General features: G+C 38.4%; 1 protein-coding gene across 2 annotated transcripts in view; it reads left to right on the forward strand.

Moving 5' to 3' along the window:
• Positions 1-13286, forward strand: part of ttc12 (tetratricopeptide repeat domain 12) — a 143908-nt gene extending 130622 nt beyond the window's left edge. For both annotated transcript variants that reach the window (XM_039763999.1, XM_039764000.1), the window contains 5 exons: positions 873-974; positions 4697-4796; positions 9644-9869; positions 10301-10377; positions 12152-13286. In XM_039763999.1, the coding sequence (XP_039619933.1) occupies positions 873-974; positions 4697-4796; positions 9644-9869; positions 10301-10370 (498 nt within the window). In that variant the 3' untranslated portion in view covers positions 10371-10377; positions 12152-13286. The remainder of the gene's footprint in view (positions 1-872; positions 975-4696; positions 4797-9643; positions 9870-10300; positions 10378-12151) is intronic.
• The last annotated feature ends 10196 nt before the right edge of the window (positions 13287-23482 follow it).

Consider the following 23482-nt stretch of genomic DNA (forward strand, 5'->3'; position numbering starts at 1 on the left):
ACCACACTGTCACCTCCACTAAAGTTTGCTGCCTGCCACGTCCACCCACCGAGAACGAACACGGTGTGGCCAAAGGCGGGTAGTGAATCGCCCACCACCACCCCCATTCAACAGGCAGCCACCCTAAAATGCTACCCTCCACCACCCCGTTCACCCTCAGTGGCCTCCGCTCAGCCACAACCAGGTCACTGCTTGCAGCATTACCAGCCGCCCACCAAGAATGAACGGGGCAGCCATGTTTGGTGGGCGGGCAGTCCAACACCCCCTCCGCTCCATCCAGCCTGCGTCCTGTCAGCAGCAGTAGCTGCAACAGCGTAGTGGGTGGGCAGCGAAACGCCCCATCAAGCCTCTGTCTTGCACACGAGCGACAGCTTTGGCCCCAGTGACTATGGACCACGGGTCACTGCTTGCCACTGGGAGCTGCCCGAGGGACACTACACTGCGCGAGCTGTGAAATCGCCCCCCTCCAACCTCCGTCTAGCCACTGCTTGCAGCATCCCCAGGCCGAAGATGACAGAGGGGCAGTTACTGAGGTGCATGCGTCGCAGCTGCGGCCCCTTTCGTAAGTCGTAGGTCAGATGTCCGTAACCTGGGGACTACCTGTATTTGTATTCCACATTTAAAACACAGAACAAATGCAATCTTTGGAAACCTAAAGTATTTGACATTGCTCTTTTTTAGGCAATTTTAACAGATACAGTATTGGAAAATGTATTTTTATAGTGGCTGGTGTTAGGCATTAAAGAACATAAAAAATATGCTCCTGAGTAGTAGCCGCAGGTTGGTTTATAACTGATGAAACAAAATTGTCATTGTTCACTTATTTGTACATAACTAATGAATATTAATATTTATATTTTTTCTATTAACAGAGATCAGCAGGTCTTTTAAGTCATATTCTCCCTCAGAGCACTGATGCAGTCAATATAGCAATTAATGGAGGGATAGTAAAAATACTCCTGAAGTTGTTAAAGGTAATTTTGGGTATTAATATACTAGAGCTTTTACAATATATGAAAAAATAAATATATACTATGTGTACTTACACATCATTGTCATAATAATATTGTGGATATTTGCCTGCCTATAGATAGCACTTGGAAGTTCATTGCAGAAAGTACCCCAAAGGAAATTTCCTTCTAAGAACTGGCATTTTCCCACCCAAGAAGCTTTGTTTTTAGAAACAAACAAAAGCCTGTGTGTGTGTTTGTTGGCTTTTCTAAAAACTAATGAATAATAGGCATGATTCCCGCAGTCACACGCTGACATTCTCTTGACTTAGAAGACAAAGCATTTCTAAACATGACTCTACTGTTTTTCTTTTCGACGTGCATTGATGCAGTGCTGTATCATTACCACAGTGATAGATTTTTATATGGTCTTTAATTTTTTTATAGTCTTGTTTTAGTTTTTTTAATTTTTTTACATCACTGCTTTGCACTGCGGTCAATTTCCAGTTCAGCCAAACGTGTCAACAGTTTTAAATAAACGTTATCATTTCGGGTGAATAACTCCATATATCATCATCCCCAAACACACTTACCTTGAACCTTGTTATCCATCCATTTTGCTGTATTCAGCACAATCTTCAATGATAATGCTCCAAACACACATTTATAAGAGGTCATGAGTGCTTGTGGTCAATCAATCAGCACAATTCGTTGCCCAAGCCCCACCCATGATAGTTCCTGGTTGAATTAAAAGTATTTATCCCTTAGTTGGAGCTAAAATACTGTCATTACCAGAATCTACTTACCAGTAACTACAAATGGCCTGAGTTCATGCAGTGGGAAGGCTATAAAATTTTCTGAGTTTCCAAGAAGTTCCTGTTATTTGAAAAAAAATTCCTATTGTGGGAAAGAGCCTAATGACAACAACATGAGCATGGAGGTAAGCTTCTCTGCAAGCCAGACAAACTGTTTGATCTATTAGCTAAAAGCTTAGACTTAACATCTTAGAAAACACTTTGGATGTGGGTTGAGTTGTCACCAACTTATTCTGTGACCTTAAGCAAGTCTGTTAACCTGTCTGTTCTTCAGTTATAAAAATATTTGTGTAAATTGCAGTATACACCCTTTACATAAATTACCTTGAATAAAGCTGCCTGCCAAGTATGCAATAATATGTATAGTGTGTTAACACTAGAATTACCAGAGCCTACGAAAAAACTCGTAAATCCGTCCCACCTTAAATCGCTTCTTAAAATCGTTCACAGCTCTCCACCAGCGTCTTTTGTCATCTAAATGTGCTGATAAAATCAGGCTGCACGCAGCCGGCTATTCCATCCCCCCACCGACTTAGAACGTGCACAAACTTCTCCCAGCTCATGCCTTGATTGATTTTCTGGGAGTGAAGTGGAGTTTTAGAGTGGAAATAATCGATCGTTGTTTGGAACACACGCATTTCATGTCTGTTCCGTTTCTACAGTAATCTGTGTAAACACATTGTTAAAACAGAAACGTTTTTTATATTCTAGTAATAGATGACAAAATGTAGGCATAAACTATATAATGTATGAAGCCTGAAGTGCAAATATCAAATAAATACTTTCACAAAAGGTACAAATCTATCACAACAATTGCACTTTTATTCAAAAATATAACTGCAGAAACAAAAAACACACTCCACCCCTGCATCTGACACTGCTGTTTTCACATAGACGCGCTGTAACAGAGGTAAACTCAGCTCCCTTCTACATCGGAGCAAGAATGCACATACCATTGCTTGCATACTAAAGTGTCAGCAGGCACTTTTTATGGCCTTACACACATTTTTGAGCATGCCTTCTGCACACTACTTGTGACTTTAGGCTTTAGGAAGTAAGTAAATAAAGGTAAATCGTGTCATAAAATGATTTCTTCAAAACGTCACATATATTTGTCTCTTTCTTTTTTTAAAATATGCGTTGATCACCATCAGCATGTTGTAGCACACAGCATCTGGCATTTTTGCGATGATGTTTTCACATATATTGTCTCTTTCTTTCAGGTGTGTAATAAAAACCACAGCATAGAGAGAAATGCAATATTATTTGAAAACGAACAGCATCCGATCAGCTGTAAAAGTATGGCATTTCTAAATGTTTGCTTTTTTTCAGTCTGATTCTCTCAGTCAGACTGTATAGTTGTCTCTTATTCAGTGCACACAAGAACATGCAGGTAGCTAGATGCTGTATGCTACAACATGCTGGCGGTGATCAACACACATTTTAAAAAAAGAAAGAGACAAATATATGTGACGTTTTGAAGAAATCATTTTATGACACGATTTACCTTTATTTATTTACTTACTTCCTAAAGCCTAAAGTCACAAGTAGTGTGCAGAGGGCATGCGCAAAAATGTGTGTAATGCCACGAAAAGTGCCTGCTGACACTTTAGTATGCAAGCAATGGTATGTGCATTCTGTCGATGTAGAAGGGAGCTGAGTTTACCTCTGTTACAGCGCGTCTATGTGAAAACAGCAGTGTCAGATGCGGGGGTGGGGTGTGTTTGGGCTTATGAACGCGGCCGAGATAATAAAACTGACTAAAAAACAAAGCTAACCTTTACAAGTATCATAAATTACACTGGCTGTTACAGACTGAAATCAGATGTATGTTTTTATTCTAAAACAGTAAGACTAAGAGCAGTTTACTTCCCAAAACGGAGAGGTGCAGGATCAAACTCGCGACCTTTTGATTCCCAGTCGGCAGCTGAGTCTATTGCACCACGGAGGCAGTCATAATAAATGGGCGTCAGCGTCGCATGTTAAGGCGGCTTTTTTTTTCTGCAGTTATATTTTGGAATAAAAGCTCAATTGTTGTATTAGATTTGTACCTTTTTCGAAAGTATTTATTTGATATTTGGACTTCAGGCTTCATACATTATATAGTTTATGCCTGCATTTTGTCATCTACTACTAAAATATAAAAAAGATTTCTGTTTTAACAATGCGTTTACACAAATTACTGTAGAAACGGAACAGACATGAAATGCGTGTGTTCCAAACACCGATCGATTATTTCCACTCTAAAACTCCACTTCACTCCCAGAAAATCAATCAAGGCATGAGCTTGGAGAAGTTTGTGCACATTCTAAGTCGGTGGGGGGATGGAATAGCCGGCTGCTCGCAGCCTGATTTTATCATCGCATTTAGATGACAAAAGATGCTGGTGGAGAGAGCTGTGAACGATTTTAAGAAGCGATTTAAGGTGGGACGGATTAACGAGTTTTTTCGTAGGCTCTGGTAATTCTAGTGTTAAGAAAAAGGAGGTGGTACCCAGATCTGGAAGCAAATGGGGTGCCAGTGTTAGAGTTCCCTGCAAAGCTTAAAGTCTCACATGGTGCAAAAATGCAAGCCATTCAAACTCATACTGTGGTTTCCATATTAACTATCCAAGATAGTGACGAAATACTTCCTTTACTCTCCATGGAAGCAAATGTTCACCAGCTTGGGAATCTGGAACCATATATACAGTATTTATATGTCTCAAAAACATCTCAAAAGTGATAGTGTGTCATGCTTTGATATACTCTTATCTGTTTCCTTGGCTTTGTAATGCTTGTGGAGAGATGTCAGGAAGGCACGCTCTGTAATGTAACATTTAAGCATTTTAAATAAGTTTGTTTTTTGTTAAAATGTTTAACTTACGGAATATGTAATCAGAATACTTAAATACAGTACTTAGAGTAAATTTTAAGTTAAATTTTATTTTAGGTCGGAGGGCAGAAGACACTGAGATATGGCCTCAAAGCACTTGCAACCTGTACAAAGAACAGTCAGCGGGCTCAGGAGCAAGTGGTACAATTAGATAAAAGTAAGTAGAATAGTGAAATATAATCATTAATTTGCTGAGTTAACATATGTTGTTCTTAAACATATTCTTCAACACTTTGCTGGTAAAGTATTTTCCCTTACTATTTTTTTGCTTTGCTAGTTAGGATATCATCCTATTTTTATAACTAAATAGAAATGAAGAATTTGTATAAATGAATATTTCAATAGGCCGCCATTCATCTGTAAGAATATAGTTCAGGATGTCCATAAAAATGTTATATTCTGTGTTGTGACCTTTTCGCAATTCATCTCTTTTTCCTGCCTTTTGTTGTTTACAATATAAATATTTTGGACTATCTTTTAGATTAAATATTTTAGAACGTTAAAACTGTTTAGACATGAATAGGCCATTCTGCTCAATAAGCTTGCTTATCCTAAAGTACAAAATAACATCAAATTGAGTTATTATGGACCCTTTAATATGAGTCTCAACTGCACTACTTGATACTTAATGGCATGTGTCTGCGGCTTTCTGTGCACAGAAATCCATCCATCCTCTCCTGCTTATCCGAGGTCGGGTCGCGGGGGCAGCAGCTTGAGCAGAGAGGCCCAGACTTCCCGCTCCCTGGCCACTTCTTCTAGCTCTTCCGGGAGAATCCCAAGGCGTTCCCAGGCCAGCTGGGAGACATAGTCCCTCCAGCAGTTCCTGGGTCTTCCCCAGGGTCTTCTCCTGGTTGGACATGCCCGGAACACCTCACCAGGAAGGCGTCCAGGAGGCATCCTGATCAGATGCTCGAGCCACCTCATCTGACTCCTCTCGATGCGGAGGAGCAGCGGTTCTACTCTGAGCCCCTCCCGGATGACCGAGCTTCTCACCCTATCTTTAAGGGAAAGCCCGAACACCGTGCGGAGGAAACTCATTTCAGCCGCTTATATTCGCAATCTCGTTCTTTCGGTCACTACCCATAGTTCATGACCATAGGTGAGGGTAGGAACGTAGATCGACTGGTAAATTAAGAGCTTTGCCTTACGGTTCAGCTCCTTTTTCATCACGACAGATGGATGCAGAGCCCGCAACACTGCGGATGCCGCACCGATCCGCCTGTCGACCTCACGCTCCATTCTTCCTTCACTCGTGAACAAGACCCCGAGATACTTGAACGCCTCCACTTGGGGCAGGATCCCCCACCCTTTTCCGGCTCAGGACCATGGTCTCAAATTTGGAGGTGCTGATTCTCATCCCAGCCGCTTCACACTCAGCTGCGAACCGATTCAGAGAGGGCTGAAGATCACGGCCTGACGAAGCAAACAGGACAACATCATCTGCAAAAAGCAGTGACCTAGTCCTAAGTCCATCAAACCGGACCCCCTCAACACCCTGGCTGCACCAAGAAATTCTGTCCATAAAAGTTATGAACAGAATCGGTGACAAAGGGCAGCCCTGACGGAGTCCATCTGTCACTGGAAGCAGGCTCGACTTGCTGCCAGCAATACGGACCAAGCTCTGACACTGGTTGTACAGGGACCAAACTGCTCTTATCAGGGGTTCCGGTACCCCATAGTTCCGGAGCACCCCCCCAGGATTCCCCGAGGGACACGGTCAAATGCCTTTTCCAAGTCCACAAAACACATGTAGACTAGTTGGGCAAACTCCCATGCACCCTCCAGGACCCTGTCAAGGGTGTAGAGCTGGTCCACTGTTCCGCGACCAGGACAAAAACCACACTGTTCCTCCTGAATCCGAGGTTCAACTATCCGATGGACCGTTCTCTCCAGGACCCCCGAATAGACTTTTCCAGGAAGGCTGAGGAGTGTTATCCCTCTGTAGTTGGAACACACCCTCCAGTCCCCCTTTTTAAAGAGGGGGACCACCACCGCGGTTTGCCAATCCAGATGTCCCCGATGTCCATGCGATGTTGCAGAGATGTGTCAACCAAGACAGTCCTACAACATCCAGAGCTTTGAGGAACTCCGGGCGTATCTCATCCACCCCCGGGGCCCTGCCACCAAGGACATTTTTGACCACCTCGGTGACCTCAGCCCAAGAGATGGGGAGTCTACCTCCGAGTCCCCAGGCTCTGCTTCCTCATTGGAAGCCATGTTAGTGGGATTGAGGAGGTCTTCGAAGTACTCCGATCCACAACGTCCCAAGTCGAGGTCAGCAGCGCACCATCCCCACTATATACAGTGTTGACCCTGCACTGCTTCCCCCTCCTGAGATGCTGGACGGTGGACCAGAATCTCCTTGAAGCCGTCCGAAAGTCGTTCTCCATGGCCTCCCCAAACTCCTCCCATGCCCGACTTTTTGCCTCAGCAACCACCAAAGCCACATTCCTCTTGGCCTGTCGGTACCTATTAGCAGCCTCCAGAGTCCCACAGGATAAAAGGGTCTGGTAGGACTCCTTCTTCAGCTTGACGGCATCCCTCACTGCCGGTGTCCACCAACGGGTTCGGGGATTGCCACCATGACAGGCACCGACCACCTTACGGCCACAGCTCCGGTCAGCCACCTCAACAATAGAGGCACGGAACATGGCCCATTCGGACTCAATGTCCCCTACCTCCCTTTGGACGTGGTTGAAGTTCTGCCTTAGGTGGGTTTGGGTCTACCAGGCCTAACTGGCATCCTCCCCCACCATCGAAGCCAACTAACCACCGCCCCTCTCTTCCCCCGAGTGTCCAAGACATGTGGCCGCAAGTCCGACAACACCACCACTAAGTCGATCATTGAACAGAGGCCTAGGGTGTCCTGGTGCCAAGTGCACGTATAAATACCTCTATGCTTGAACATGGTGTTCGTTATGGGCAATCTGTGACGTGCACAGAAATCCAATAACAAAACACCGTTCGGGTTCAGATCGGGGGGGGGCATTCCTCCCGATCACGCCCTTCCAGGTCTCACTGTCATTGCCCACATGGGCATTGAAGTCTCCCAGCAGTACGAGGGAGTTCCCCGAAGGTATGCCCTCTAGCACCTCCAACAGTCAGGACCCGTCCCTCCACTCAAGGCGGAGGGAGGCTACCGTCTCGTCCATCGGGGTAAACCCCAATGTACAGGCTCCAAGTTGGGGGGCAATAAGTATGCCCACACCCACTCGGCGCCTCTCACCGGTGGCAACTCCAGAGTGGTAGAGAGTCCAGCCCCTCTCAAGGAGATTGGTTCCAGAGTCCAAGCTGTGCATTGAGGTGAGCCCGACTATATAGAGCCAGTACCTCTCAACCTTACACACTACCTCAGGCTCCTTACCCTTCAGAGAGGTGACATTCCACATCCCAAGTGTCAGCTTCTGTAGCCGAAGATCGGACCGACAAGGTCCCCGCCTTCGGCCACCACCCAACTCACACTGCACCCGACCTCCTTGGCCCCTCCCATAGTTGGTGAGCCCATAAGAAGGGTGACCCACGTTGCCTCTTCGGGCTATGCCCAGCCGAGCCCCATGGGTGCAGAACTGGCCACCAGGTGCTCGCCATCGAGCCCCACCTCCAGGCCTGGCTCCAGAGGGGGGTCCCGGTGACCCACGTCCGGGCAAGGGAAAACACCGTCCAAATTTTTTCTTCGTCATAGGAGGTCTATTGAACCGCTATTTGTCTCATCCCTCACCTAGGACCAGTTTGCCTTGGGTGATCCTACCAGGGGCATAAAGCCCCAGACAACAGAGCTCCTAGGATCATTGGGACATGCAAACCCCTCAACCACGATAGGTTCGAGGAGGGTTGTGCACAGACATGACCTTCCAAATGTTTGTGTGAAATCTACCCTGAGCAGGTTTCCATCTGTGTTGAATTATCATTTATCATTTGGGATATCCACATTTCTTACAGCAGCACAGTACTTTGATCCATTGGCTGTGGCATTTAAAACCTGAAAAGAAAACCGAGATTAAGTAGTTTTCCTAAAAGTCTGCAAAAGATTTGGTTCTCCCTGAACATCCTATTTTTCCTGATATACGCAAGGAAACTCATACAGTATGTCCTTATTACCTCACCAATTGCATGCTGATAACCACTTTTGTTTTGCAAATTTGTCAATTACCAGCCATCGTACAGACAATATTCAATTTAAGCTGAAGTCTGCATTTAAGATTTTATCTAGCAATGAGTTTGTCATCCATAATTAAATGGAAATTATTTTGCGACCTACTGTGGAAGACCTCAGATTACGCATGTAGGCTAGAAAATGTAAAGAAAAGTAAAAAGATCTAGTAAGTTGTAAATGCATAAAATTTGTCATATTAATTTCTTTGATTATTTACTACCATAAATATTATTTATTTATTATTATATTTAGTATAATTTTGTAAAAGGTTACAGTTCACTTAGCTGTGGAACTACGCAACTTCTTTGCAAACTGTTCAGCAATTCGGTGCTACTTAACTCATCCTCCCATTATTTGGTGATCGCCTCTTCTCTGTTTCCTTGCTTCATTCTGTTATGTCTTCTTGCCAACACTGACTCTATTCCCTTTTATTCTCCCCATCATGCTCAGCTATAGTCTATCTAATTGCTGCACTGCTTTCAGCCAGCAATAGCTAATTATGTGTCCTGCCAGCATGTGTTGCAGAACACGAGATGTGCCACCACTAAAAAGAGTTAAATAATTAAAGCTAATTCACACACCCTTTGTCTGACAACAGAATCCAAACCATATTCACAAATTTTCACATTGATGGGGGTTTTGTACCCCTAACCCATATCGAATCTCAAGGATCACCTGTACAGGGCATAAAATAATCATGCACATTTTATGTGCTTACTGTTGACATTTTTCATGCATGTACTGTATATGTCACTGTTAATAACTCACAGAATATGGTTATTTTTATCATGATTTTTAAGTATTACTGATATTATTTATATTAGTGTTTACATATTTTAATCTCCCAACAGAATTTAAAATATTCTTGAAGCTCCTTGACATGGAAGATGAAATGATTGTAAGCCTGGCAGCCTTTTGCTTAGGTCACTGTGTTGAGATACCAGGTGCTGCCACGTCTCTGCTATCTTCAGACATTGTAAAGGTTTTACTGAAACACGCTGGTGGTGATTCTAAAAAAACTGCAGTCCAGCAAAATGCTGCCATAGCATTAGGGAAACTTTGTACATCAGAGCCCAGGTATGTGTACGTGTGTGTGTGTGTATACATTTTTTTTTTATTTTATTTTTTTTCTTCATCCCAAAACTCCTCAAGCATAGGAACTTGAAAGAGTGTTTGATTGCTTAGGAAGTATGTATGACAAAATTAAATGATTGCAGCCTCTGTGTTTGAGTAGCTTTACCATAAAGACATAATGAAATGAAGAGAACTGAAGTTACTATTTTTCTATGTTATGAAGAGTGACTTTTAAGTCCTTAACCTTCTAGTGGTATCAGTGAAAACATTAAAGCTTCTAGTAAGTTCAGGTTTATTATATGTAATGGATGTAGTAGTTATATCATTGCCCCTTTATATTGTATATTCAAAATAGAGGACATATTATTTAACAAAAATAGAGCAGTTCTGTGTGTTTCACAATTTCATTCTCATTGGGTTTTTTTTTCCTACAGACATAGGATCCAACTTCGGAAACTCAATGGATTAGAAATATTAAATTCTTGCATGAAACATATTATATAAGAATTCAGTAAGTATTTGCACATGCTGTATGTTAACATGCAGGTTATATCCTCCGATTATGAGCATGCTTATACATCAACATAATAAGAATAGTGCATTTTATTAATATAACACCTTATTATACACAGTTCCCATGTTCAAAGTGCTATACTGTTGTTGTCCATTTCTTTCCACATATTGCTTGTCTTAGCAGTAAAACGTTGTCTGGTGGCTAAGATGTTGCATTTTAAAACAAAAGTCTGATAATTCAGCCTCCAAGGTTGACTCACTGTTTGACCCTGAGAATCTCCCTTAGCCTTTCAGTCCTCCAAGAATAAAATATGTACTGTATGTGTAAACAAATATCCTACAGCTTAATATTTGTTGAATTCCTTGAGATGAGGACCAGGCTAGAAAAGGTCACTGTAAATTTAAAAATTGAAGGATGGTCTGCATTTTTTTTGAATATTATAATAAATGCTGTAATTTTTTTTAAATATTAATTTCTAATACAGGATTTTAAGATGAGATTGTTTAGGTGAACACATAATTGGGGTGGCATTAAGATAAAATGGACAAAAATACAGGCAAAGAGAGAGACAGGAAGATGACTTTCATCTTCCTCTATTCTAAGAAAAATGAAAATGTCTAGAGGCAGTGCAGAGCAGCATATTGGTCTGATAGAGGAGGTCAGAAATACCAGAAGTGACAAAGAAAATGAACACAAAAACCCAACACTATGTAAAATTAAAGGTAAGAAACAAAGCTAAATATGCTTCACTATCATGTTTTAAATTGTTCCTAACTGAAATAAAAAAATAGGTTTTTTCTGTTAATGGAGAGAATACAATGCAAAGGTGTCATGGGCAATATGTTTCCACCTTTTACGGGTTGAGAATGATAACTCAGTATCTCATATGACCACCATGGCACACAAGCTGTAAAGTGCATCCAGATAATACATAACATGGCTGCAGCCATACAGAGATGCTAGTGAGCCTCCAAAAATAGAACATAAAAGGATAACTTTGGAATAACACGTACAATAGTCTAAAAAAGAAATACATGTTTATTGCAATCTGAAAACTGAAAACTAGAGGTTCCAAAACCTCATTACAGCAGTCAGTCTCTCTAGTTTAGGATTATAAAGATGCTCAAAGTCCATACCTTAAATAATGAAAATGTGCCCTCCTTGTCTGTGTGTGGGATAACATTTCATTGGTCATGTTACTTGTCAGTGAGGCCACTCTTTATCACTACCATGTAGTTAAGATGTACATGCTAAAGTAAAAGGTTCCAATCACGTATTATCTTGTCACTTTACAAGCATGCCCTGGTTATAGTATCTGAGCATAAAGCATTTTGCATTTGCATAACTCCCTTCAGCACCTTAGATTGTTTCTTAATATGCAATATGCATTCAGACTAATATCCTGCCTGAAACCCATTACCCCATTCAGTCATATCATACTTCTGTCAAAAGCACAATTAATACAAACTGAGCTGTAAAAGCTACATATTATCTAAATAATCCTATATTAATACTACACACATTTAAATATTATGAGTCTTATTACCACATCAGCTTAAACGCATCATTTTCATCCCAACACAATGTGAAATAAATAAAAGAAATATAATATTTTTGACCACTGAGAATGATAGGCAAGTGTGGGTGTTAAAGGCAGACATTGGAAAAAGTCAATTGAAAGATTATTTGGTTAGCTTGTTGTTCTCTGATGGAGAAATGTTTGATCAGAGATCGACAATAAATTTAGCTGCTTCTCCTTTTGTTTTCACAGGTATCTTTTAAAAAACGTTGAAAGGACACAAACAGAAAAAACAGTTGTGGAGATCAAGAGAAGTACAATATTCCATGCTGAGCTTGGAGAAGGTGTTTGATCTTGACAGCTCAGACATGTTCCTTGAAACCATCTGTTAGCTGCCTTTCTGTTTCACATATATAGAATGAAGGATATTTTCTCTGACAAATATAATTAGGTTTCAGAGAGATAGGAGACCTGAGACTTAAATGTCTTGAAGAACTAGAAATAGGCATATTATTGGAAACTTATTTAAAAGGGATATTGCAGCTCTTGTTTATCATGCATAAGCAAATATGGACTTGTACATGAATACTGACTCCCCTAATCAGTGCTGATTCATGCCTTGTTTTAGTTTCTCTGGACCATATATTGGAATAAATAAAAAAATGGATTGATAATTTAAATCAAAAGTATTAAAGGACAAAGAACCATTCATGTTTATGTGCACATGACAATAAAGCTGTCATGTCTGATGAGCTATCACCAATTATCATTAAATGTATAGGTTTTTATAGCCATGAGAAACTGGGTCAAATTCCTAGTATCTATATGATTTTTTTTAGGAAACTCAGAGTTTTCCCATACACAACAAACATGATAATTTAATAGGTATGTTTTTATTGTAAGCAGAGATTGTCCAGTAATGCAGTGTTCCTCAAGCACTGGGTTTGTTTAGCCATTTTTGGTCACAAGTCTGTATCTTTGGGTCACATCTCTAGTTCACTCTAGAAAAATAGAAACGACTTCAGCTTTGATTTCATTTCTATTGCACTCGTTTCACCAAAGTGGAAGCACCAAGCCAAAACCCAGCTCTTCGAAAGTCACTGGAATTCACATTTTTTAAATGTATCTCAACTCCATTTGCAGGGAATTTACAGAAGTGAAAGTAATTAGCATGTAAGATTGATCTTGATATGCATGTTTTATTGAATTTTGTTATTTTTGAAGTGCAATATTGTGTCAGAAATGTCATGTTCTTTAAAAATGTGTGGTACACACAATCACTTTTTTGTTTTTCCTTATATTGTGAGTTGATTTTTGTACTAGACATGCCGTCCTTTTTTCTTTCTCCTGTAATATGCTTATGATTTGTGATGTGCTTTGTATTGTTGCTCACAATTGAACATTTTATAAATATTTGTTATAACATGTTTGTATTCTTCATTTTGATTTATTAACTGTTCTTGTGTAGTATTTAGATGTAATTTTCATAATTGAAGTTTACAGCTCAGATCCTATGCCATATTGTTGCCTCTGTGGAATTTTTTCATGTTCTCCTTAAGCCTCCTCAGGTTTTCCAATGGATCCTCTAGTTTACTTCAAACACTGCCATAGACAGTTTAGGTTAAGTGGAAAATCCAAAATAGCCCTTTGTGGATTAAAATCCAATCTGATTTTCAGACTATTTAAATGCTTGATACCTAAAACACATTCAAACTCCCTTTACACAAGATCAAAACAATAAAAAACACTTTTAACAATATGGATATTTTCTAATGCTTGTCCACAAACTGATTGATGTTAACCATAATATTGGATTCAAATCTCGCCCCTAGTGGTTATCCATATGATGTGTGCACATTCTCCCCATGTTTGTGTGAATGTTCCACCTGATACTCAGGTTTTCCTTATCATTAGCTGTGGATGATATTCCAATTCCTTTATAGAACACATTAACACTCAATCATACTTTGCCAATCAGCCTAGCCACATCTCTAGAAAGGAAGGAAACTAGAATCCCCATAAGAAACCACTAAACAGGAACAGCATGCAAACTGCACACAGAAAACATCCCAACCAGAACTGAAACTGGAGTCCAAACTCTGTAAGCCAGCAATGCCAGTTGCTGTGACAATGAATTATTGCATTTGAATCTAGATTACAGTATGATCAGAATTCTGCTGCTCGCTCGTTTACTTACACACACTAAAAAATCTGTTCACATCATTCCTGTCCTCTATGATTTGCATTGGTTACCAGTTTCTTCAAGAATCAAATTTAAAAGTATTCTTCTCAACTTTAAAGCCCTTCATGGGTTAGCCCCTCATTATCTGTCTGAGCTGCTGCTTCCTTACACTCCAGCCTGTGCATTAAGATCATCGGACGCTAACTTACTCACTGTACATAAACACATGTTAGTAACTATGGGGGGCAGAGCTTTCAGTGTGATAGACCCTAAAATTTGGAATTCTCTTCCTCTCAACCTTCACAAGGAAAAATCTATTATTAATTTCAAACTTCTGTTAAAAACATCTTTTCAGTGAGTATTATTCTTTTTCTTGCATATAATTTCTACTGTCTTGTTAATGTGTGTATTGAGTCATAAAATGTCTTTGAGTGTATGAAAGGCACTACATAAATAAAAAATTAATATTATTAGATTTAGGTAAAACAAAAGCATACGTGATGCTGCCTAATTCTTATGGACCATGTTCAACAGACTCATCAGAACTCAAGAAAATGGCAATAGCAATGTTCGCTGCTACCACAACTAGAAATTTAGGATTTATAAGCCTTATGTATTCAATAATTAGCATGTTTTAAAAACTTGTTCTGCTTCCTGCTTTTTTTTTTTTTTTTTGCTTAAGTGTAACATATTTTTTAAATCTGGATCATTATGCTGTAGATGTTTAAAAATCTTAATTATATCTTTAAGAAATATATGCAATTTTTTTTTTTTAATACTTGATTTTTTTATGATAAAAGTTTTAAAAATTGTTATCTACACTTTTCCACACTCAGATCTCTTCACCTTCAGGAGCCCAGTGTTTCAGAATATAACAAGCTTTATTGTTAAGGTAATCGTATCCTGGTATAAAATCACAGCCTCCAGAAGGAAACTTTTAATGTAGACCAAATATTCTCAGTGAAAGTGAGTTTTGGGCAATGTTGTTATTTGAAAATTGTTCATTTGTTTATTTTGAAAATGAAAATTGACTTGGCCATATACATTATATTATTACTTTTTGCACCGTCTCTTCCACAAACTGGTAAGTCAGCTTCATTTAATTTTAAGTAACTGTTACATTTTCTATTTATTTTTATTTAATGTAATAAAAGATTTGTGTGTGCATATATACATGTATATATATTATTCATGTAATCTAGGTAAGGGTTATGAGTATGACTGAATAATTATCCAATTTATAAGACATAGTACTTTATCACACCTCAATGCTGAGACACAAATAATTAGTAATTTAATTTGTACCCATACTGTATATTAATATTTAATGCATTGCAAATCAGTATTTCATTTTTAATTATCGCACAATTGTTTGAATATCCATTTTGCATTTATGTGATTTTAAGGAGTAAACCAGATGAAATGAGAGACATCAGTTTTAGACAGAATCAAAAATGTGCATTTTATTATGCTCCTAAAATTAAATACATCTACAAATTTGTTTTAGAAAAAAGTTCATATGTCAGTAATAGTTCATTTTACATATATTGCTACAATAATCACAGTGTTCCTCTTTACTTTATTAAGTTTAGTTTTGCATATTAATGTTTATAAATTTGTGTATAGAATAATGCTTCACATTTATATACCATTTCATTTATAATGCAGCCCAGTGGCAAAGCATTTGCTGTGTTGTTAATGTTTTGAATGTCTAAAATGAAACGCTTATTTACAGTGCCTTGGAAAAGTATTCACCCCTTGAAAGTTTCCACAGTTTTTTGTTATACAACATTGAATCAAAGTGATTTTAATTTTTTTTCCACATTAATCAACAGAAATAAAATTAATTTTAAAGTGAATACAGATATCTGCAAATTACTCTAAATGAATTACAACACAAAATTATTAATCACATAAAGTAAGTTTTCACCCAATTTAATATGACACGCCTAAATCGTTACTGGGGCAGCCAATAGGTCTTAGAAATGTCATAATTAGATCAGTTGGGGTCAAAGGGGTTTCAGTTGATTGTAGTATAAATGTATCTTATCTAGATGGTCCAGCTTGGAGTGAGCTAGCATGGTGGTCTAACCTACACAATGAAGACAAAAGAGTACTCCAAGGACTCGGTGAAAAGCACAAGTCAGTGGATGGAGACAAGAAAATATCAAAAGTGACTGAATATTCCTTAGAGTCCAGTTAAACAATTATTTAAAAATTTAAGCATTTAGAAGTGTGACAGCTTTAAATCTGCCTAAAGCAGGCTGTCCACAAAAGTGGTGATTATGCAAGAAGAAATGAGGAAGGCCACCAAGGGACCTATAAAAGAGTTGCAAGCTACATTGGATCAGATTAAAGCGACTGCTACTGCCCATGTGCTTCACCAGTCATAGCTTTATGGGAAAGTGGCAAAGAGAAAGCCAGTGTTTAAAAAGAAAATGCATGTGAGATCTTGGCTAGAGTCTTCTAGAAAACACACAGGAGACTCTTGAGTTAGACTGAAAGAAGGTTGTATGGTCTGATGAGAACAACATTGAGCTTTTTGTTCATCAGACAAATTGCAATGTTTGCCATAAGCCAGACACTGCATTTTAACAGAAATACACCATCCCTACCTGGAAGAATAGCGGCAGCAGCATACTGTGAAAATGCTTCTCAACAACAGAGACTGAAAGGCTTGAGAGGTTAGGGGTTAAAATAAATGTATGCCTGATTCAGTCTGCAAGAAACCTGCGCCACGGGAGAAGTTTTGTTTTTATAAGACAACAGTGCTACAAACGAGTGGATTAGAAACAGTAATGTTAATGTCCTGGAATGGCCAAGTCAGAGTCAACTTTTTAATTTTGTGCCTGAAATTGAAAAAGGCTGTTCATTGTCAATCCCGAAAGAAGAATGAGCAAAAATTGTGGTGTCCAAATGTGCAATGGTGATAGAGACCTGTGCACACAGACTCAAGGCTGCCAAAGAAGCATCTACTAAATACATAACTGAAGGGGGTGAATACTTGCATGATAAATTATTTTTTGTTTTATATGTACAGTATAATTACATTAGATCACTTTACAGCGATATGTTTTCACTTTTGACATTAAAAAGCCATTTTCTGTTGATCAGTGTCAAGAATGCAAAATGAAAGACACAGTGGTTCAATGTTTAATAAACAAATTGTAAACTTGCTAGGGTAAAACACATTTTATAGCCACTGTACCTATCCATTTTTTGACATATTATTAAATGCATAGATTCTAAACAGTAGAGTTAAATATTCATCATACAGCATTCTCTGTGCATATAATTAATTTTTAAATTGCTGAAAGTGAACTTTTAAGGGTTTAAATTTTTGGATAAGCAGTCTTCAGTTTATCATGGGGAGCTCAAAAAGCAATGATATTGACAAATATTAAACTCCCCCAGATTGAACATGAAAGTATATATGTATGTATGTGTATATTTATATGTGTATATATATAACCAATATAACAGTTTTTTTATTAAAAGTTTATTCATACTCAGAATTTGGTACTTCTCTGATAAAATGTGATTACTTCATATGTATATATTCCAATGCAAACTATGAGAATGTTTCCAATATAATTATACTACACATATAGTATTTGGTATATGTCAGTGATGCAGTGGATAGTGCTGCTGCCTTACACCCTTCAGTGCTAAGGTGTGATTCCCTGCTTACTTACTGTTTGTGTTAAGCCTGAGCATTCTTTCTGTGTCTACATGTATTTTCCCTGGCCAATTATTATGGTTTCCATTCACACTCAAAGCACATCCATGTTATGATAATTGAAGACTTCAAACATCACCCTTGTATGATTCACTGTGAGAGTGGATGGATGTGTGAGTGTGCACAACAAAATAATGGCCTCCCTACAATAGATGCTTCTTGCATAGCTCTTGATGCTTCAGAAACAGGCTGCAACTCGATTTTCTCAAGACTCTGTAATACATGTAGTGGGGATATAAAATAATAGATGAATGGAAGATAATCTTTTGAGCTGTACAGTGGTTGCTCAATTAATTTTGGGCTATGTTTGTGTGCCTCTGTGCCTTTCTTGTTGTATTAGCTTCCTCTAGGCTTATGCATTGCTGCTCTTTTTAATACACAGGAACAATCCAGACAAGAATTAAGTCAATGAACTGGTTAACTTTGGCGATGATACCAAATAAAGTGAAAGGGCAGATAATGTAGAATTAAAGTTAACTTGTTATAGAGGGACATGGAAAGCACATAGGCTTGGATAGATTTGTAGCAGATGAAATTTAATGTAAATAAATGTAAGGTTTTACATAAAAGTAGTAGAAATGTTAGATTTGAATATACAATGGGAGGTATAAAATTGAAAGTACACATAGCTCATCATTAATAAGGTGTTAGGTTGTGGAGTACAAGTCAGGATGTTATGCTTAAGTTATATGTCTCACCAGTGAGTTATATAGCATCTGAAGTACTACGAAGAGTGTTGGACATTTTACAAAGAAGATGCAACTGCGCTAAAGATAATCCAGAGGAATACAACTAGGCCGATTCCTGGACTGAGAGCCATGTGGAGAGATTGAAGCAGTTTAACCTTTTCAGTTTAAGCAAATGGAAATTAAGAGGTGACATGATTTAAATGTTTAAAATTCTGAAAGGAATTAGTACAGTGGTTCTCAGCTGTTACTTTGCAGTCAATTCTGCAGTAAAAACTCAGGGACACAGTTACAAACTTGAGGAAAAAGTTAACACACATGTTAGAAAGTTTGTCTTTATGCAAAGAACCATAAACACATGAAATAAGTTACCAGTTAGTGTGTTGGAAGACAAGATTTTAGGTACTTTCAAATCTTGACTTGATGCTCCTTTGGTCAATCTAGGCAAACAGAATGGATTAGCTTTTTTTTGGGCAGAATGGCCTATTCTTGTCACAGTTTTTTTAATATTACTTTTAACAAATCAAACATATTTTCTTAGGTTAACTGACAGCTCTAAATTTGTGGCAGAACTTCCATGTGAGTTCTAGGGGCCTCATGTATAACGGCGTGTGTAGAACTCACACTATAACATGGCTTAAGCACAAAAGCAGGAATGTGCGTATGCACAGAAAAATCCAGATGCAGGAATCTGTGTGTACACAAATTTCCACGTTCTTCCACTACATAAATGTCGGTCAGTGTGAAAAGTAACGCACATCCACGCACCTGCTGTACTGCCTCGTCTCCTCCCAGAATTACGCCTCTTTGAATATGAAAATCAATATAAATAGCCCTTAAGCTCAGTGTTCTGTGAAAAGACAATGGCAAAACCACAAGGAAAAATAGAACAATTTCAGAGAATACCAAGTGGAGGCAAGGAAAAACGTACTATGTGTTGGTTTAAACAATGGTATAAACAAGAAAAGGAAGTTGATCAAGTGATATAGCGTGTCGGAGAAACTTGAAAGCTCAAGTTCACAAAGTCGCACAGTGCAGGAAATTAAAAACAAGTTGTCACATATCAAATTTGCGGTGAAAAGTCAAGTTGTAGCCCACCGTCTGAGTTTCATATAAAAACTTATTAGGGTACAGAGAAAAAAAAATAGGCACACAGTGGGGTAAGAAGCACGAAATGTCAACTTTAATCTAGAAATTTCCACTTTAATCACATAGTTTATGTTGTCATTAAAGTAGAACATCATAAACTTCATTACAAAATCGTTTAATTTACTAGTTTCTCAAATCCTATCGTAACTAAAGTAGCACATTAAATGCTTTGTTTTGTATTTGGTCTTCTATGTGCTCTATGTGTGTGAATCACTATGTGCTTCCATGCTTTGTCTTCCTCCAACAGGACACAGAATCCATTATATTCATAACATTACAGCTCTCTGAATAATTAAAATACTAAGATGTATACTTGATATAATTTTCATGATGATAGGAGTTAAAGTACGTTATTAAACATGGGAAAACGGTGGCACAGTGTTGTGTGCGACCTTCGATGAAATAATTTATTGTAGCAGTACTTTCCCCCAATTCTTGTCCTTACTTTTCTTTCTCCAAATACCCAATCACCACACAATCAGCTTTGTAATAAACATTAAGCCATCTGTAAGCTTATAACACAGATTCTTCAAAACTTTTAAGGTACATTGAAATGTCTTCATAGTACATTTTTAATTATTTATTCTGTCCTTCACGCCAGTCCCAGTGAAGCATACAGTGCGAGGCAGGAACAATCTGTAAACGAAGTGCAAGATCCTTGCTAGCATAGCGACACCATGTCCTTTAATTATTAACAATACAGATTATTTAAATGAAGTTAAAGTTTTATCTGTATAATATAATAAACATATATTGCTGCATTTCATCTTAAAAATGTATTTCATCATATGTAAATACGCGCTTTATAAAGTGGCTCAGGTTGTGCAATATTATAACTGTAGTGAAAGTTTACAGTGAGGTGATTGTACTAATAAATACAAACAGTTCTACAAGGAGCACTTGATGGAGTGATTGATTGCGTTTAGAGCTCTTAGGATGAAACTCTTTCTGAACCGCGAGGTCCGTACAGGAAAGGTTTTGATGCATTTGCCGTGTGAGAAGCAGTTCAAACAGGAAGGAAGGCTGAGGCAGCGTGTGCTTGATGCTGTATACCGATAATTCTCTTTCCGATCAGCTGCTTGTTTGGAGTCGACAACCTAGCATCGATGTCTGGAGTGTGGGAATAAGCCAGAATACTTGAAAACAACATTCCCACAAAGAGTAAGCGCATTCAAACTCTGAAATGAAACCTCCACTTTAGATTTGTGAGACAGCAGCACTAACTACATTTGTGTGTACAGTTGGGTAATGATATTTGCATCACAAACTGATTCAGAAATTATATGTATTTTTGCCAGATTCTCCGACCATTGAGTGGGAAATAAACAATGAATATTCAACTTTTTGGCCATCTGAAATAAAAACACCAACAGGGACATTGTTCTTTTCAACTCAGAAAGCAGAGACATCTACATCTGATTATGTATTTTACACCCAGGAGGCTACACAGTCACAGTCGCCTTTGCTCCTAGCTGAGGATCATGGACTAATTCACAAAATTGTGGACTCCCAGTCTTCTCTGTCACCAGATGTCAACACCTTGATTAAAGATAGATTTCTTAATGAGACAAAAAACCTTCATATGACTTCCTTAAATCTTAATTTGCTTCTGAATGTCAGTTTAATACCTGATAAGGAAGTTGCTGATCTCACACATGAATCTAATGGGACAAATGAAACTACCACACAGACCCACTTTCATGCCATTGAGGAAGAAATTGGGCACAAAAGTTCATCTCAGACAATAATTAGAAATCTGTCACCTACAACGTTCTCAAATATGCCTGTAGAGAATAGCCACATCATTCCAAGTACAGTTGCCTCTGTCCCAGTTACAACAGCACAACCTGTAGCAATGACTCAAGCATACCAACCAGAACCATATGAGACAGCAAGTACTTTGGATGTCAGACCTTTCACTGGTAAAGAACATGTGAGTAAAACAGAAGAAATTGATAATGACAACAGACTCACAAACCAAGCTGAAACAACAGCTTACTCAAGTTCAGATGAAATGGGCATAACTAAACAAAAATTTAAAATATCAACTTTGCTGCATTTGATTCTTAATACACAAACCACAGAAATTCTGAAAGAACATATTTATAGTTTACCTGTGTTTACTGTCACATCCTTGCCATTGTTTAAACCAAGCAAACCTCCAGTTTTGAGCTTGGGAATAACTAAACAAAATCTCAAAACATCACCTTTACTGCCCTCAATTGTTTCCCTTATAAAAACCATAGGGACTGTCAACGAACGCAATTATACGTTACCTGTGCTTATGGCCACATCCTCTTCTTTGCTTAAAGTAAGCAAACCCTCAGTTATTGTCATTAAAGATAAAGAAATAAATCAGTCTACACATACCAGCCTGTCTTTAGATTCTTTCATTTCAACAGCATTCCCAAATTCAGGAAATTTTGAATTTGCTAAGAATGCGCAGAATACACAAATATTTTCCAGCACATTACTCTTAGCGTCTACATTTTCTGCAGAGAATGCTACAGCAGATGGTTCAAAGAAGCATATTTCTTTAGTAAAGGAAAATTCTACCCAAACCTTCACAACATTTCCTCCTGCAGTAGAGATTTCAATAAAAAATGTAGATATTCCTGTTCCTGTTAACTCTGTTTCTATACCAGGAGAAAGTACATCTATTACATTAAGCCCACTTGTCAGCTCTGCATGGTTAACTAGTTTTCCAAAACCATATGGCAGTATGACCCTAAATCCACAGAAGTCTATTATTATTGGGCAAGTTGCCAATAAATTAACACCATTTGTACACAATGGGATATTTACAAATAGCATCACAATTAAGCCAACATCTAAGGCTGTTCATATTACAAATATAACACCACATCTTACCTATAGTATGGTTACCTTTTTAAGCAAAGAGGGCACAGGTAGCATCAATGTTACCTCAAATGCCATTTCTACTTCAAATTCTGATAGACTGTTTATTGCTGTACTTAAGAATACAAGTGTTACAAACAAAGACATCCACCAGAATATCCTGCCAACAGGAATTTTTAAAGGAAAAGAGAGTCTGTCTACTTCAGGATGTCTCACTTGTTTCACTGTTACAAAGTCATATCATTTTTCTTCAAAGCATAAAACATTGCAGCCCATCTTGAACTTTAAAGAGTCAAAGCTACCAACACATAAAACACCACAAACATTTCCTGAAATTTCACTGAAGAACTCAGAAACATTTACTAGTTCAGCCCCATTTGCATTTCAAACCCTATCTCCAAGTAGCACCTCATTTGTTTTAGCAGTTAGTCCAAAATCAAGCATATCTCTAGAAAATATTAATAATAAATCTATGGCGGAATATATGGAAATAGACTTGTTAGATTCTGAGACAGCAACGGTAAAGGGAGAAGTTAGTTTAAAGCCTTTAGACATCACTGCCAGGGGTGATTCGGTCACTATTAACACAACAGCAAAACAAATAACTTCATTGTACTCTAAAGCAAACTCTTCAAAATTTATTATGAAAAATGATACACACGTTAGGCCTCAAAATACATTATCTATAGCTCAACCTACAGACGTATCTTCTAGTACAACAGGGAGCTCCACACTTCTTATAAAGTTGTTGGAGAAGAGCAAAATTCCTACGCAATATCCAGATCATTTTATGCAGATGAAGGAGATTACGCAAAGGAGGTCCTGGTTTTCCATGAATCTCGCTCAAAATCCTTCTGTAGACAACAAAAAAATAAAGGACAGTAGTATGAGCATGGCAGAAGGCTCCTCTTTAGTTACTAAATTTCCCAATCATCTTCTTTTAAAAGATAATAGTAGTGTAAACATAC

The sequence above is a fragment of the Polypterus senegalus genome, chromosome 9, assembly GCF_016835505.1.
Source record: "Polypterus senegalus isolate Bchr_013 chromosome 9, ASM1683550v1, whole genome shotgun sequence".
NCBI lineage: Eukaryota > Metazoa > Chordata > Cladistia > Polypteriformes > Polypteridae > Polypterus > Polypterus senegalus.